The sequence below is a fragment of the Parasteatoda tepidariorum genome, chromosome 9 (genome assembly GCF_982258835.1).
Source record: "Parasteatoda tepidariorum strain Cologne lab strain chromosome 9, Ptep-v5.0, whole genome shotgun sequence".
Lineage (NCBI taxonomy): Eukaryota > Metazoa > Arthropoda > Arachnida > Araneae > Theridiidae > Parasteatoda > Parasteatoda tepidariorum.
In genome coordinates this window covers 95,144,382-95,162,051 of record NC_141763.1, presented here as the reverse complement: position 1 = coordinate 95,162,051, position 17,670 = coordinate 95,144,382, and the positions used below count along the sequence as shown (strand labels likewise).

Genomic DNA, 17,670 nt, shown 5'->3' with positions numbered 1-17,670 from the left:
TTAAACCGGAAAAAATTTTGAAAATTTCTGGTGTATCCCTCCGCTTATGTTATGACTACGAGGCGATGTGCGAACAAGCCTAATATTCTATGCAGTTTTGTTATTGTAATTTGGGTTCAAATCTAAACATAATTGTACCATTCATAAGAGCTTTCAGAAATGTATTGATTCTCAGAGGTCGTAAGGCCAAAAAAAATTTTGGAAAGTTAATATCTCATTGGGAATAATTCTTAAGGTTTGAAATGTTTTGTATTTTTTCCCTTATTTATACATTTGAATAAAATGTCGCCAAAAATATCTTTTTAAGTTAGCCTAATTAGAAAATATTCAAATGATTATAATTTTAACATGATCATGCTGAAGTTAAAAGACTGAGAGAAAGAACTCGGTACATGTGGAATACTGCAAAAGATATGATGCAATAATATGATGGAGCGTTTTTTTCAATCTGCGGGGTAAAAATATATCGGAAGCAGTAACCCAGAAGTCTTGCGAGAGCAATTTAACCACTAGCGCCACCACCCTTAGCTTTACACGATCACCCATCCATAGCTGCGATTTCTGTATGAACAATCATTCAGACGATCCTGAGGAAGAGACGTCTGTTATATGTAGCGTTTAGCATTGTAACGTTCCTTCTTTATTGTGACTTATAAAATATAAGAAAGAAACTTTTTTGATAATCTTTCTTATGCAGACAAAAACAAAATGGTATATCTTTTTTTATCAAAGGAACATCCAAACCACATCGGAAAATATTTATAAATTAACAGAAAAAAATTATGCACCTTGTAAAAATATGTACTTCTTAACTCTAATAGAATTAATACCTAATGCCAACGAGGTCGTTTTACTGAATTTAATGATATTGGAGATCGAAATGAACTACAGGTCAGGTAACGTAGAGCAAAACTCTCTACCTATGGTAACACTTCGCAAGAAAGGGTCTCTATCTTCATAGGAATTGGTAACTAATTTTAAACCATAGTTTCTACTACAGAATGGCAACAAGGAGATGATAACGTCGGATCAATGGGCTTTTCGCATTGTGATTGGCTGTTGCCTATCACTCAAGTCGTCGTCGTCGAAGTAAAATTATGTACCTAATATAATATAACGCAATTTTACTAATATCTTAATTGTTTATAATTTTTGCGTGAATTTCTTCATTTATAATTTAAATGGCAAATATTTTCAATGTTTTTCTACATTTTTTTTCTTATTTTTTAAAAATGAAAGGTCAATTTACTTTTGAATGAATTTTGTTTTGAATCAATATCTTATAGAAGTCTGTATTTGCTGATTATGACTTACTTTCTCATCTTCAAACAGTTGCTGTAATTAGCTTATGGTAACAACGTTTAAATGAAACGAAAGATATATTTTAATTGCCAAGTAATTTTTCAAAAAATATTTAAATATAAAGTAGAAAGTATTTCAAAGTTGCGTTGAAAAACATTTAAATTTGCAACTTTATTTTTTAAAATTATTTCCACAAATAATTATTCCTTAATATTACTGAAAACTTATTTTAATTGAATAAGTTTCAGTTTATTTAAAAATAGTTTTTTTTTCTTTAATATTTTGTTACCATTTTAATAATTAAAATTAATAGAAATGTAAAAAGTATATTTTCTTTGCATTATTTTGAATAATTGCTGGTACCATTTAGTTATCAATAATACCACATTTTTCACCCATGGCGGTTGCATTTTTAAGTGCTGTAAAAATTATTTCGATGAATAGCATTATGTTTATAACTAGTCGAAATGATTTCAAAATAAACTTTAGAAGCTCAAGTTTTGTGGCGCATTTGAACTATTTTATTTGATTTGTTTTACCTTTGATTATCAAGTTTTAGCCATATACAAATTCTATATATATATATATATATATATATATATATATATATATATATATATATATATATATATATATATATATATATATATATATATATATATATATATATATATATATATATATATATATATATATATATATATACGTATGACACAGTCGGCAAAATAAACTTCAACACCCCCCCCCCTCTCGAATCGGTTAGGAACGGGCCTGAGTAGAATTCTATTTTAAGGTCACCTATTCCTGGCTAACAACTTTAGCACCGTGAAACTCAGAGCAACACATACAAATATTAACAGCAACATGGAGAAAAAATATTGAAAATTATAAATGATCACAAAATTTATTGCACATTAAAATTTCAATATATTTTTATTTTTTTTCCTGTAATATTAAAAATGTACACTTAAATTAAGTCAACATTTAAATTAAGTCAATGCTGGCTATGCGGAGATTAAAGTATTGGCTGCAAGTTGTCACTTTGGACGTCAAAAATACTTCCCGCCTGCATTTAATTATTATTACTTTTAAATATAGATGGAATTAAAATGAATATATTACACCATTTTGAAAATTATTTTATTTCTAGCTTGTTTCTTAAAAGGATGCATTTTTAGGAATAAGCTTTGTAAGGTTCATCATTATTTTTGGAAATATTTAAAAGAAAGCTTTACATTAAGATTCAAAATGTTCAATTTTTGAAAAATTAACCACGTTTTAAAAAGTTTGGCTACTGGCTAGTATGAAAATTTTCTTTATAGGACTGGGCTATAAATCGATGCATCGCGACACATCAATTATTACTTATATCAGCAAGCCGATACCATAGAGTAATAAATAGGAGGAGACGGCATGCCCGTAAACTCCTTAACCGCAACCGCGGCGCCATATTGGTACAACCAAAACAAATCGAACTTCGTTGAACTAGAGCTGTACGTGTTTAAACATTCTTCAAACTGAGTAATAGATTTTATTTTAGCAATTAGTCTAGTGTTGAAAATGATATTAAACACAGTCTGAGAAGATCAATTTTTCAAATAGAGTTGCATGCTTTATATATTAATAAACAGGTTATAATTATTAATTCATATGTTTAAAAAAATTGAAAAGAAACAGTTTTTTTTTTTTTTTTTTACTAAGTGATACATTAACAAATTTAAACAGCTTTATTTTCTGAATTTAAAAAAGTAAGCTAAAACTTTTTATAAGAGAACTTTTTAAAATTATTTATCTAAAAATGAAATCATTTTCTTTCTTCATTTATTTGAGAAAAAAAATGGGACAAGTACCTGATACTCTTTATACGTAATTTTAATTTCACTTTCTATTAATCTTATTATAAAAACATTGAAGACCATTAAATATTTATTTCAGTTTTTTATTAAAGTCAAAAGTCAGATGAAATTTTATATAATATATATATATATATATATATATATATATATATATATATATATATATATATATATATATATATATATATATATATATATATATATATATATATATATATATATATATATAGTAAATAAATGTGTGTAAAATCAAAAAGATTAATAAACTTGTTCCTTTTTATTACTGCATTTATATTTTACAATGCGTGAGTTAAAAATTGTGAAACATTATGTAGAACTCCCCCGTAACATCAAAGAGCAGTGGGTTCAGTGGTGTTCTGAGATTCCTGTTTTAAAAAATGCGAAGGTTCCTCGATATGTGCCGAACTCTTGCGCTGATGATGAAAACGCAACACTGGAGATACATGGATTTTGCAACGCGAGTGCAAAAGCTTATGGCGTGTCAATTTATATTAGATTTTTAAAAAGAAAATACCATAGAAGTAAAATTGCTTACATCTAAATGCCGTGTTGCGCCCATAAAAAAAATTACTTTACCGAGATCGGAGCTTCTAGGTGCCTTATTGTTAGCCCAATTGGCTAACAAAGTAAAACAAATTGTGGATCAAAAACGATTTTCTTATGTTTTTTTGTACACCGATTCAAAAATAACTTTATATTGGATTAAAGGGTCGTGTAAGATATGGAAATCTTTCGTAGCTAATAGAGTTACGGAGATACAAAAACTGACTGACACCAATTCTTGGTCGCATTGTGCTGGCAAGAACAATCCAGCAGACTTTGTGACTAGGGGTACTTCTGCTGTATTTCTTCTTGGCAACGACGTGTGGTGGAATGGCCCTCAGTTTTTGAGAGACAAAACTGATCTTTCAACAGAGGTTGATGATGATGTCAGTTTCAATCGATGACATTTCAGACGAACTAAAGAAAAATAATGACACTGACGATTTTCAATTTAATTTTACTTGTCTTAATCATGATTCCATTATTGATATATTCTCAAACTTAGTAATAATTTTATAACTATTATTCGTATTATGTGTTACATTCTTAGATTCATTAATAATGTAAAAGGTAATAATAGGATTATCGGACACCTTACGCATGAAGAAATAAGGAAAGCAGAGGTAAAAGTTCTTCAAATTGTTCAACAGGATCATTTTATGCAGGAAATAAATAATCTCAAAGAAGGTAAGAGTGTTCCAAATAATAGTAAGGTGAGATCCTTAAATTGTTTCTTGGATAATAACTTTATTTTGAAAGTGGGTGGAAGATTAAAAAATTCTAACTTAAGTATGAATAAAAAACATCCCATAGTACTGCAAGATAAACACCCTGTAACTTCGATTATTGTAAGATATAATCATTTAATCTATTTACACGTAGGTTCCAATACATTGTTATATCTTTTAAGACAAAAATTTTGGATAATGAATGGGAGTAATATTTGTAGAAAAATTGTACTCGAATGTCTTGTTTGCTATAAAAGTAAACCTGTTTTGGAGAATCAAATTATGGCAGATTTGCCAAAAGAAAGAGTAACCCCTAGTTTTCCCTTTATGAATGTGGGAACCGATTTCTGTGGTCCGTTCTATGTAAAATTTAAACACCAACGAAAGGGACAATTGAATAAAGTATACGTGTGTACATTTATATGCCTGAGCACTAAAGCCATTCATTTAGAATTTGTAACAGATCTTACATCTGAAGCATTTATTGCATGTTTAAAGCGTTTTCTTGGTCGTCGTGGCAAATGCTCTAAATTGTTTAGTGACAATGCAAAAAATTTCGTTGGTGCTAGTGTAGAACTTAAAAAACTACATAGAATGGTTAAGTATCCTGATGAGATCTTAGCAAAATTTCTTTCCAGTCAAGAAATTGAGTTTAAGTTTATACCTCCGAAATCGCCAAATTTCGGGGGAATTTGGGAATCGGGAGTAAAATCCTTTAAGCATCATTTAAAACGTGTAGTCGAAAATTCTCATTTAACTCTCGAAGAATTTGTTACAATAATTGCGGAAATAGAAAGTGTTCTTAATTCAAGACCACTTACTCCGTTGTCCTCCGAGTTTGATAATTTTGAAACTTTGTCCCCTAGACATTTTTTAATAGGCCCTTAACTTCCATTATTGAGCCTCAGATTGTTGACATTCCTGAAAATAAACTTTCTAAATGGAAAAAAATTACTAAATACAGTCAACAAATTTGGAAGCTCTGGAATCGAGATTGTCTATCCCATTTGCAACAACGGGGTAAGTGGATGTTTCCTAAACAGTGGCGTACGCAAGGGAGGGGTTTAAACACCCCCCTTGAGCTCAGACAAAATGGCAAAAATAAAACTTTTAGTAGAAATTACTTGAGCTATTATTTTTTAAGGCTAAATATTTTACTCTGTCATATGCCTACTTTTTTTTTCTCACGGTATTTCTCAGAATACTGAAAAAACATTTACTATAATAGGGTTGTACTTTTGAAACCAAATTCACCTGATACTGTCACGGATTGGTTCCTTTCTGTTCTTCCAGTATAGTTTTCGAGACTGGCTGTCATTCGTGAGGTCTTTACGCGATGATTCTGGAATCCTAGACGTTTTGTCGTCTTTGAGACAATTCGAGAGTTCTGGAGATGCGGTGAAAAATTATATAAAAGGAGGAACGGAGTACAGTTAGTCAGACTAAGAGTTATCTCTGCCGCTTGTCTTTCGGAGCTTGTCGCTAAATCTGTTTTAATTATTCTCAACGAAAAGTTCATTCAATCGCCAAACCCGTCGTCGCCACTGTTTCGACTAGTGAAGAAATCAGTAACAATACCATTGGAGATACTGTTCTCGTTGAAGTTATTCATTCCAGCTCGAAACTTTGAGATCGTAGCATAGCGGATATTTCTGCCAATATATATATATATATATATTATAATTATTTTGAGAAAAAACCACGACCTGAAATAAGTGGGGTGACAGCATCTAGTACCAATGTAAGTTTTTCTGTTGTACAGAAATGTGATACTTCCGTTGAAGAAAACGTTTCTAGCATAACAAAATCTGATGAATGTGAAAGTGGCCCTCAAAGTGTTACTTCCCACCCATATGACAATGGACTTTTTTTCAGAAGATATTACATTATGTTCTTAAACTTAAAAAATGAAATCAAAATTTAACTAAACAATGTTGTCTAAATAAAAAGCCAAAATTGTCTAGCTGTCTAAATTAGGGAAATAATAGTGCTTTATTACAGACTCGAATTTCTATTAGAAGTTTTAGAAAATTATGAACACCCCCCTTGAAAAAATTCTGCGTACGCCACTGTTCCTACAAACAATGTTAAAGTAGGTTCATTAGTTTTGATTGAAGACGAAAGCATGCCTAGCACCAAATGGTTCACTGGTAGAATATCGGAAATTATTTTTGGTAAGGATGAAAAGGTACGAGTTCTCAATATAAGGTTGGCCAATGGCAATTTGTTGAAAAGAAATGTTCGTGATATTTGTCTATTGCCTATCAATGATAATTAAAATTTTGTTATATTTTACTAATTTACTTGATTTGTGTGAATATTGTTGGATTTAAATGTTATCTATATATTGCTTATTTTGTATTCGATATATTTGATTCTATGTTATCATTCATTTAGTTTGAAACCCTTAAGGTTTCAAGGTCGGGAGTATGTTCCCGCACCAAATTAATTAAAAAACAGATCACGAGATGGCGCTGGGAAGAGTCATGTGTGTATTAAGTGATATAAAAATAAAAAAAGATGGAAGAAGAGCAAGTCGTGTGTCCTTTATTGTGGTAGAAAAAAAAAAGAGCCAGCTAAAAAGTTTTTTTGATCTAATATTGTTCAACACTAAAGAAGATTCAAACATATATTAGTGATAATGCGCTAATTAAATTTTTACATAAAATACATATAACAGAATTAAAATAACTTTTTGGATTTATTTCTATTTTTTAAGCTTATACGACACTTTTTAATAAATAAAAATATTCACACAGTAAAACTTAAAGCTTATGAGCACTAAGCGAAAAAACCCAATTTTTTAATAAAACCCAGGCGAGTTGGGTTTTTTCAAACCCTGCTAAAAAGCAGCAAGTAATTATATATTTATTCATTGTATTTTCAAAGTGTTGACATTTAAATCTAGTACTTTCCAGGATTTCTATGTGCCTTAAAAAGGCTTTAGTATTCATTTTATCTTTCAAAGTTCCTTAAAATTTGTTTCATCTTTGCCTCCACCTTCCTCTACTAACGTTTCAATTGCTGTGTCAAAGCTATAATTTATTATAGAGCATTTGTTATAGACAATAATGCCTTGGCATCTATTTGCTCACCACTTCATGTATTTTGTGAATGAGATAGAGCATTTCATAAGTGGAGTTTAAACCTCAATTGGAAAATAAATATTCCTATATATTAAATACTCTGGGTATTTACCTTTAAAAATAAATACACAGTTATTATGCGTTGCTATGTGTAAATTACAATTTTTTACACTTCATATAATCAAGTGCTTTGCAAAAAAAAAAAAAAAAATTAGACTTCTCTGTTTAGTAATAAAAAGTATGTTATGGACTAGTTTTATTACCCAAGTGTTTACTCAAATGGCTTAATGTTGATTATTGCTATTCTTTTAGCACAAACCAATATTTTTCCCTTTAAATATTGTAATATTGTAACTTTAAAGAAAATTGCGTTTCATATTATTTTGTTTATTTTCAAAATTGTGCGGTTTTAATGTGATATTCTTTGAATAAATTTCTAATTGAAAAGCTGCCCCCTTAAATAACAATAATATATAACTTTTAATGCCTAGATAGAATATAAAGGAACCTAAGTTCCCGAAAACTGCTGTAAAGTTTTTTTTTTAATTCAGTTGTAAAATAGAGCTATCTTAAAACGTTATTTTTTGGGAAGAAGAAAAGAAACTAATGTTGAAAAATTGAATAAAAAAAGGTGTTATGTATTAACAACAAAACTATTTTAATCTCGTTTTCGAAATTTTCCAACCATAAGAGAAGAGATCAAAAACAACCTAACTCTTTCTCTTGAAACCTGAGCGGCTCCGCGAAGTTTCTGGTTATACCAACATGGGCCGCCGCTACTTGACAGTTACTTCACTCGCACCAATAGGGAAGGGGAGGAATGCCCACTCCTTCTTATTTATAACTCTATGGCCGATACAGCAACTTTCGCTTCTGGCGATGCATCAGAAATCTGATTTAAGCCGTAGACTGAAGACGACGAGCTTGGATCTTCTTGCCACTGATACCGACTCGCGCTGTGGAAGATGATGTTCGTTATGTTGAAATGACCTTGATTGATGAGTGGTAGAATCAGAACCATAGTTTTGAGAATATATATATATATATCGTGATCTCGCATGTTCGTTTTCGCGCCTCCGAGTTTTTTTTCTTTTTCCTTGTCGCGACTCGAGATCGTTTCTTGTAGATTATTTTCAGTGGGACTGTCTCTGTGATCGCCATCGTTACCTTGTTCTGAACGTAATCTATTATTGAAAAGAATATATAAAGAAGTGTTTTTTGATTCATTCTTTCTCCTTTGGATTTGGACATAAGTCAATCAACTTTTCTATTCGAAAAAATTAGTAAGGTTTGCGACTTCCTTTTTTTTTTAATCATTTAACACCTCGTTTTATTAAAGAGTATAATTGTGTTTTTTTAATTTTCTTTCAATATTGATCCTCGGGCCGGCAAGGTTGACTCAGACTTTCATGCCTTCAGTGGGTCGATAAATGAGTACCAAGCATGCTTGGGAACTAAACACTGGGGGTTTTGCGTTCGGCTGACCACCTAACCGGAACATCTGCTCCGGCACCCCAGGTCAAGAAAACTGAGATTGGCACAGTAGGCCTTGGCCCTCTATAGGCTGTCGTGCCGGTGAGTTTAGTATATTTATGCGACAATAATAATGATAAAAAAATAGTGTTTTAAAAGCGTTTTTTTTTAAAATTTATTTAGCGCTTTGTTTTAAGCATACATATGATTTTTAACGAACTTATTTTTTTTCCTATATCGTTAGGTAAATATATTGATAAATTTAAATTTTATTTATTTTTAAACTAAGAAATCTTTCGTTATTTGCGCGATCATGTTCAGAAAATATAACATTAATATCTTTCTTAAGCAAAACATATATGTATCTTCAAATTTATAAATTGATTTAAATCAATTTGAGTATGGAGTTTTAAGAGAAATCTGATTTTCTGTGCCTTACAAGTAAATGAAATTCAAAAATACTATGTCGCGATACATCGCTATGCAAATCTGACGATGCATCACGATATAAAATTTCTTATATTGCCCAGTCCGAGTAAGGACTAAACAGGTTTTCATTGTCAATTGTAAAATCAATCATCGCTACTATCATTGTTTGTTGGTATCTGAGGGAGGTTGGGTGGGAACAATTCAAGTTTAGGATAACCAACCGTTATGAAAGATTAGGATGTGTAGTAAAAAAGAAGTAATGAATTAAAATTGGATCGAAGAACTGGCTTAAAAAAAAAATCGGTGATGAAGAAAATACAAATCTGTGTAGTGGAGAGACCTAAATTGACTAGCCATAAAAGAATGAATTTTAAAACCACATTGAAAACAAATGGAAGGCTAGATCACTTTATTACAAAAAACCTTTTATTTCACTCAGTAAAAGGATGAAGTTACTCAAAGGCGAACACAATTGCGAAATATGTGAAAAAATAAGAGTAAATATAAAAAAAACCACAAAAAAATTTATTACGTAAGTTACAAGATCAAGGTTTTTCATCAGTATGAGAGCAATTGTGTTTAGTTAGATCAAACATATAAGAAAATTTTTTATTAAATATACTGCAAGAATACGGCTTCTCACCAGTATGACAGCGACTGTGCACAGTCAGATTACACTTTTGACATATACTACAAGAATAAGGTTTCTCACCAGTATGAGAGCGAATGTCTTTAGTTAGATTACACCTATATGAAAAACTTTTATTAAATGTACTACAAGATTAAGATTTCTCACCAGTATGAGAGCGACTGTGTTTAGTCAGACTACTCTTCTCTGAAAAACTCTTCTGACATATACTACAAGAATAAGGTTTCTCACCAGTATGAGAGCGACTGTGTTTAGACAGACTACTCTTCTCTGAAAAACTCTTCTGACATATACTACAAGAATAAGGTTTCTCACCAGTATGAGTGCGACTGTGTTTAGTCAGACTACTCTTGTCTAAAAAACTCTTCTGACATATACTACATGAATAAGGTTTCTCACCAGTATGAGAACGACTGTGTTTAGTCAGACTACTCTTCCCTGTAAAACTCTTCTGACATATACTACATGAATAAGGTTTCTCACCAGTATGAGAAAGACAGTGTGCAATTAGAATACTCTTCAGTAAAAAACTCTTATTGCATATATTACAAGAATAAGGTTTCTCACCAGTATGAGAGCGACTGTGTTTAGTCAGACTACTCTTGTCTGAAAAACTCTTCTGACATATACTACATGAATAAGGTTTCTCACCAGTATGAGAGCGACTGTGTTTAGTCAGACTACTCTTCTCTGAAAAACTCTTCTGACATATACTACAAGAATAAGGTTTCTCACCAGTATGAGAGCGACTGTGTTTAGTCAGACTACTCTTCTCTGAAAAACTCTTCTGACATATACTACAAGAAAAAGGTTTCTCACCAGTATGAGAGCGAAAATGCACAGTCAGAATTTTCTTCTCTGAAAAACTCTTCTGACATATACTACAAGAATAAGGTTTCTCACCAGTATGAGAGCGACCGTGCACAGTCAGACTAGTCTTCCCTGTAAAACTCTTTTGACATATAGTACAAGAATAAGGTTTCTCACCAGTATGAGAGAGACAGTGTGCAGTTAGATGACCCATCTGTGAAAAACTCTTATTACATATACTACAAGAATAACATTTGTCACCAGTATGAGTACGATTGTGTTTAGTTAGATCACACCTATATGAAAAACTCTTATTGCATGTACTACAAGAATAAGGTTTTTCACCAGTATGAGAGCGACAGTGCACAGTCAGATTACTATTGTTTGAAAATTTTTTATTACATATAACACAGAAATAAAGATTCTTATTAGTATTAACATTAAGCCTGATCATATTACTGTCTGCTAAAAAACTCATATTGTACAAAATGCAACTGTATTAATCGGTATGTAGCTAATTATTATTTAAAAGATCTAAATATACTGCAATCATAAGATTTTTTAAGAGTGAAAACTCCTATGACAAGTTAAAATATATTTTTAGAAAAGCATTATTACAAATTTTACTCAAATGTCTCTCAGAATGAGTTATGGATACTATTGTTGGAAATTAATAACTACTACTGGATATAATATTAAAAGGGTAAAGCAAAAATAGTATTTAAATTGCTATAAATACATCTAAATTTTGAATGGAATAAATATCAGAGTAATTCATAGTAGTAAATACATTGCAATAAAACAAATCATAGTAATAAATAATGCATACAGTATTATTATAGTCCTATAAGGTAATGAAAATGCCTTGTTCTCTCCCTAGCTGGCAGTAGAAACAAATTTTAAGATCACTTATTCTTGGCTAATATCTTTAGTTGTCTTCAAGCACAATGAAATTCAGAACAATTCATCCAACTATAAAGAGCAAAATTGAGAAGAAAAAAAATTAAAAGTCATAAATGGTCTTAAAATTAATTGCGCATTCAAATTTAATAAATGTTTCTGTTACCAATAAACAGATATTATGCCAACAGATGCAAAAAACGTTTGTACAGGACAAAAGAGACAGTCAACACTGGCTATGGAGCGATTAAAAAATTGTCTTGAAGTCCCTACTTTGGACATCAAAAGTGCCCCAAACGTCAAAATTACATTTAATTATAATTATTCTTTTAGATAAACGTTTCTGAAAATTAATTTGTTTGCAACTTGTTTCTTAAACTGATGCAGTATTAGGAATAAACTTTGTCAGGTTCATCATATTTTGGGAAGGGCTTAAAAAGAAAGCATTACATAAGGATGTAATTAAAAAAGTAATTACATGTATAAAAAAATTGGCACTGTTAAAATGCTATGTGAAAAGTCAAGATTAAATATACCTGAAAAAAATTTATTACTTGATTAAGGTTTCTCACCAATATGAGTGTGACTGTGATTAATTAGACACTCCTTACTCGAAAAACTCTTATCACACATACTGTAAGAATAAGGTTTCTCATTGTATGAGTGTGAAGGTGTTTAAATAGCTGCCCATAATGTGAAAAAATCTTATGACAAATATTACAGGAATAAGGTTTTTCACCAGTATGAATGCGATTGTGGACAGTTAAAGAAAACTTTTCTAAAAAACTCTTATTGCATAAGAATAAGGTTTCTCACCAGTATGAATGTGATCGTGTACTGTTAAACATCTCTTTTCTAACGAACTCTTATTGCATATACTACAAGTATAAGGTTTCTTACCAGTAGGAGTGTGCAACTGATTAGTTTAATGAGTCTTCCGCAAAATCTTTTTTCACGTCTACAGAATAAGATTTTTCACCAATATGAACGTGATTATGTTCAGTCAGATTACAAGAATAAGGTTTCTCACCAGTAAGAACACGTTTATGCGCATTCAGTTTACTTTTATGAGTAAAATTCTGGTTACATATGATAACAGAAATCCCACTATTTCAACAAAGCAAAAATTAAGCACTTCTAAGGACTTTTTTTATGAAACAATTAAGTACTTTTTAGAAAAATTAAGGACTTTAAAAATAGTTTGATTGTTTATCTTCGAATATACATATGACACCAACAACAGTGCAAATTATTTAAAATCCTAAAAGAATAAATAAGTAAAAAAAATGCTGAAAAACAATTTTATTATAATGTACTGACATAATGCACTGACATAATTGTATTAATTAACAGGGCTCACCAAAGAATTACCAGGCAATTTTTGCAAATCCAGGTCAGGTTTTTTAAAAAATCATTTTCAGATTGTTAAAACATTGTTTCCATTCATAGTGTAAAAGCTAATGTATGAAACTAATCAGCATTCCATTTAATGATTTCATTGAAATTGAATTGTAAAATTAAGTGCCGAAATTTAAATTTGCAATTTTTTCATGCATATCAAAAAAAAGAAAGAGCAAATGAAAAAATTTGCCAAAACATTGAAAAAATTATTTCAGCAAGTTTTTCTATTTCACTACAGGACCAGCAAATAACTTTTATGATGAACTTAAGCAAAATTACTTCCAGTCAAACCTGTTCTTAGGAAATAACTTTACATAATGTAACTAAGCATTTTGACGCAAAACATGAACTACTTTTAAGGCAACTAAACAAAAAGTAAAAAAAAAAAAAAAGTTTATTCAGTTGCAATGTTTACTTCGTAAAATTATTATTAAAATCTAAGAATCTTTTAGTCGGGTAGATTTGAGTTTTTATGTCACAATATGCTTCTCCTTAAATATAAGTAATAGAGTAACAATATTACCTTAAAAAATTTTTACATCGCAACAAAACAAATAATAAATAGTAACCAAATATTTAACTTTCTTATTACAAGCAAATCATGCTTTGTTATTTAGTACTCAATAACGAAAAATTTAAGTATTTTTGAAAGAAAACTTTAGGTTCTCCTCAAAAACTCAATAAACGCCAGGTTTATGATGAAAAACCTTGCTGGGCTGGGATTATTCAAACCCTCTTTCTTACAAATCTGTTTAATTTTTAGCACAATCATGAATTTTAAAAAATTTTATGCTTTCTACATATTTACAGTTATTACACATTGAAATATTATACAAATTTATTTAATTCTTCAAGAATTCAGAAAATAGATTTTGCTATGGATTCTAGTTAAAAAAAAAAATGTCTGACACTTCTTTTCTTAGCGTTTTACTTAATTCCTATAAGGAGATGCATTACTAATAGAACTAAATTTTGTCAATTTTGAAGATCAGTGGGGATTTTCTTCTACTTAGGTACCTTAAAACTGCTCTACCCCTCCCTGAAAAAAAAGTACTATCTCTTCCATGTGTAGTACTCTCCTTGTCCACACCATTCTTTTCTTTTAGAATGCTTCACTCTCCTTATAGAATATCATACTAGGCAAAGGGTAGAATATATTAATGAAAGGACATGCTTTCTTCTCCTTGCCTCCAACCATCCCCCACACACATTAATTTTTGTCACTCTCAGATGCTTTATCCTAGATGTATGGTCTAATTCTAAGCGATAAAAGAACATTTTGTTTTAAAAAATTGAACCAAAAAAATTATTCCTATCAACTACAGTGATGCTAAAATATTAAGGACTTGTAAGGACCGTGGGAAACCTGAATACAATAATTTTACTCTAATGTCTCTCAGTAGAATGAGTTATTGTTGGATACTAATAACTATTACTCCATATATTATTAAAAGGGTAAAGCAAAAATAGTAGGGTGATCTGGGGTAATTCCTGATTAACAAACGCAAACATCTATTTTGTGAAAAAACTATTCAAAATAGAATTTTAATATTTACTGGAAGTTTGAGGCTATATGAGATGAGTCCTATGCCACCTTCTTTTGCTTGAAAATCTAATTAGAATTTAAAAGATTTTACATTTTTAGTGATTAGGAATTACCCCTGGTCTGGATCATTTCTGTCGTAATTCCTGATCACTTCTGGGGTAATTACTGATCACCAGTTTTTATTGTTAAGGGGCTGTTTAAAAATAATTATATAATGGTAATAAACAAATAAGACTTCATTAAGGGAAAGTGTAAAGTTAAATAAGGTATGTCAACAGCTCTGGCAGCAGCTCTCACACTGAAATTTTCATTTTCAATCATTAAAAGAAATTCACTAATTTTGTTTTCTAGAAGCTTAGTATCCTTTTTAGACTTATAATTTCTCACCATGCTTATACTGGGTTAATTTATATACTTAAAAGTTATTCTAACAAATATACTAGGCTAATTTATAAACTTAAAAATTATTCTAACGATGTACACACATAAAATTAAGATAGAAGCAAGGTAAGAAAGACAAACCAGAAATGGTGCATATCAGAATACAGTCTTGTATACAGTTAAAAACAAATTTTGTGTTGACAGTTAAAATATATTTTATTGTTGTTCCACTTAATAAATATGAACTGTTATTTAAGAAAAGACAATTAGCTATTTATAAGATATTTATATACTATTTATAAGAAGAAATGACAATGATCGGGAATAACCCCAGTGATCAATAATTACCCCAAGTGTAGGAGGCAACATTTGATATAGTTTCCTATAATCAATTATAATGTTTACAGTACATATGAAACAATTAAACAAAAGCTTACACTACTTTTACATAAAAGAAAAAAAAAGTAACTTAAAATATGTATCATTAAGAGAAAGAGGGGAATCTTTGCAGAAATGTGCACGTTTTGAAATCCATCTTTGAAATGGAAAATACAGAAAACAGCTTAAAAGATACTTATTTTGTTAGATTAAACAAAAAATTATTATTAATTAAATGTAGTTATACTTTAGTAAAGTGTACAAGCATTCTTGTCTATGTCCCAAATAATTTTTTAAAAATAAAACTTCGGTGATCATTATTTATCCCAGAAACAGAGTGATCGTGAATTACCTTGTGTCACCCTACTTAAATTGTTTTAAATACATCTAAGTTTTACAATGGAATGAATATAAGAGTAATTCATAGTAATAAATACATAGCAATAAAAAAAATCATAGTAATAAAAAATGCATACAGTATTATTATGGTCCTATAAGATAATGAAAATGCCTTGCTTTGCAGTAGAATCAAATTTTAAGATCACTTATTATTGGCTAACAACTTCAGCAGCGTAAACTCAGAGGGCAACACATACAAACATTAACAGCAACATGGAGAAAAAATACTGAAAATTATAAATGTTCCTAAAATTTATTGCATATTAAAATTCCAATTTTTTTTTTTGTAATCTTAAAAATGAATACTTAAATTACGTCAACAGTTACAATAAACTTTCATACAGGGAGAAATTAGCAGTGGAGATTAAAGTATCGGTTGCAAGTCGTCACTTTGGACGTCAAAAATGCATACTGTCTACATTTAATTATTATTACTTTTAAATAGAGCTGGAATCAAAATGATTATATTACACAATTCTGAAAATTATTTTATTTATAGCTTGTTCTTAAAAGGAAGCATTTTTAGGAGTAAGCTTTGTAAGGCTCATCATTATTTTTGGAAATGCTTAAAAAGAAAGCTTTACAATACGATTTAAAATGTTCAATTTTTTAAAAATTAACCACATGTTTTAAAAAGTTGCTACAGTTTTAAATGCTACAACTAGCTACTGGCCAGAAAGTTTTCTAATTTTCTCCATAGCTGTACTCATAACTGAAAAAAAAAAATCTAGTACATTTTAGGTAATAATAGAAGTTTCATGATAATTGTTGTATAATGTATGAAATATTTTACACATAGGGAATTTTTTTGGTTTTTTATAGTCATCAAAATAGAAAAACTGCAATATGCAATATTTTCCACTTATGATTGACATTAAACATATCAGGTTGAGTAAAAAGTTTTCCGCCAAAAAAATACAATCCTGTAAAATGATAAATAGATAGAAAATCAGCAAAGTTAATGAGGATAGTAATCTCCATTCAAATCAACAATAGTCTGCCAACGTTTTGGCAACTTTTCAATCCCTTCTGCGAAGAACTGGGAGGTGCGCGAGTCCAGAAAGCGATCAACCTCATTTATGACCTCGTCATTTGAACGGAAGATTGTGCCATCAAGATGCAACTGCAAATGTGAAAGCAGATAGTAATCTGAAGGTGCCATGTCTGGACTGTATGGTGGATGTTGCATCAAATCCCACTCCAGTGTGTTGAGGGTCCAGCCGGTCATTGCACTGACATGTGGCCGGGAGTTATCTTGATGAAAGAGAACCACCTTCCTTCTGAACTCGTTTTTTCGTTTTTCGTGAATGGCATCGCTAACTTTGATTAGCATATTGCTGTATATTGTACTGTTGATAGCCTGCCCGCTTTTCAGTTACTCCTTGTAGATAATTCCACGACAATCCCACCAGATACAGAGAAGGACCTTCTTGTTAGTTAGCGTTCGTCTTGCAACCGAACCTGCTGATTCCCCGGGTGCTGACCTACCTCCTTTACGGCTAGTATTGTTGTAGTATACCCATTTTTCATCACAGGTCACAATTCTGTCCAGAATGTTCTCTTTCCTTTGATCTCTGAGCAGAACCAAACAGGCCGCTTTTCTTTTGCTCTTGTCTTCAGCAGTCAATTCGTGAGGCACCCAGCGGTTCAACTTAAATGTTAAATTTATGCGTTTGAAGGCATTTACTATTGTTTTTTGGCAAACGTCAAACTCTAACGCAATGGTTCGTGTTGAAACATTTCTGTCTTGATCAATAATTTGCTTTAA

The 17,670-nt window shown here is 30.6% G+C and overlaps 2 protein-coding genes across 3 annotated transcripts in view; one reads left to right on the top strand and one right to left on the bottom strand.

The window, feature by feature from the left end:
* The first annotated feature begins 4,648 nt into the window (after positions 1 to 4,648).
* On the top strand, positions 4,649 to 5,338 carry LOC147804363 (uncharacterized). Its single transcript, XM_087151543.1, has one exon. It carries the CDS (start codon positions 4,649 to 4,651, stop codon positions 5,336 to 5,338), a length of 690 nt encoding a protein of 229 aa, XP_087007669.1.
* Positions 5,339 to 9,942: 4,604 nt separating this feature from the next.
* LOC147804362 (uncharacterized) overlaps positions 9,943 to 17,670 on the bottom strand; it is a 65,272-nt gene continuing 57,544 nt past the window's right edge. The window contains exons 2-3 of one of the 2 annotated variants that reach the window (XM_087152426.1): positions 15,980 to 16,129; positions 9,943 to 11,869 (exon numbers count right to left, since the gene is read on the bottom strand). In XM_087152426.1, coding sequence (XP_087008552.1) covers positions 10,221 to 11,375 — 1,155 coding nt within the window. In that variant the 5' untranslated portion in view covers positions 11,376 to 11,869; positions 15,980 to 16,129 and the 3' untranslated portion in view covers positions 9,943 to 10,220. The remainder of the gene's footprint in view (positions 11,870 to 15,979; positions 16,130 to 17,670) is intronic. The other variant, XM_087152425.1, reaches the window with a different exon arrangement.

Bases quoted from the DNA above. Each gene is read 5' to 3' on its own strand.
- LOC147804363 (XM_087151543.1), top strand. From the start codon at position 4,649: ATGAATGGGAGTAATATTTGTAGAAAAATTGTACTCGAATGTCTTGTT.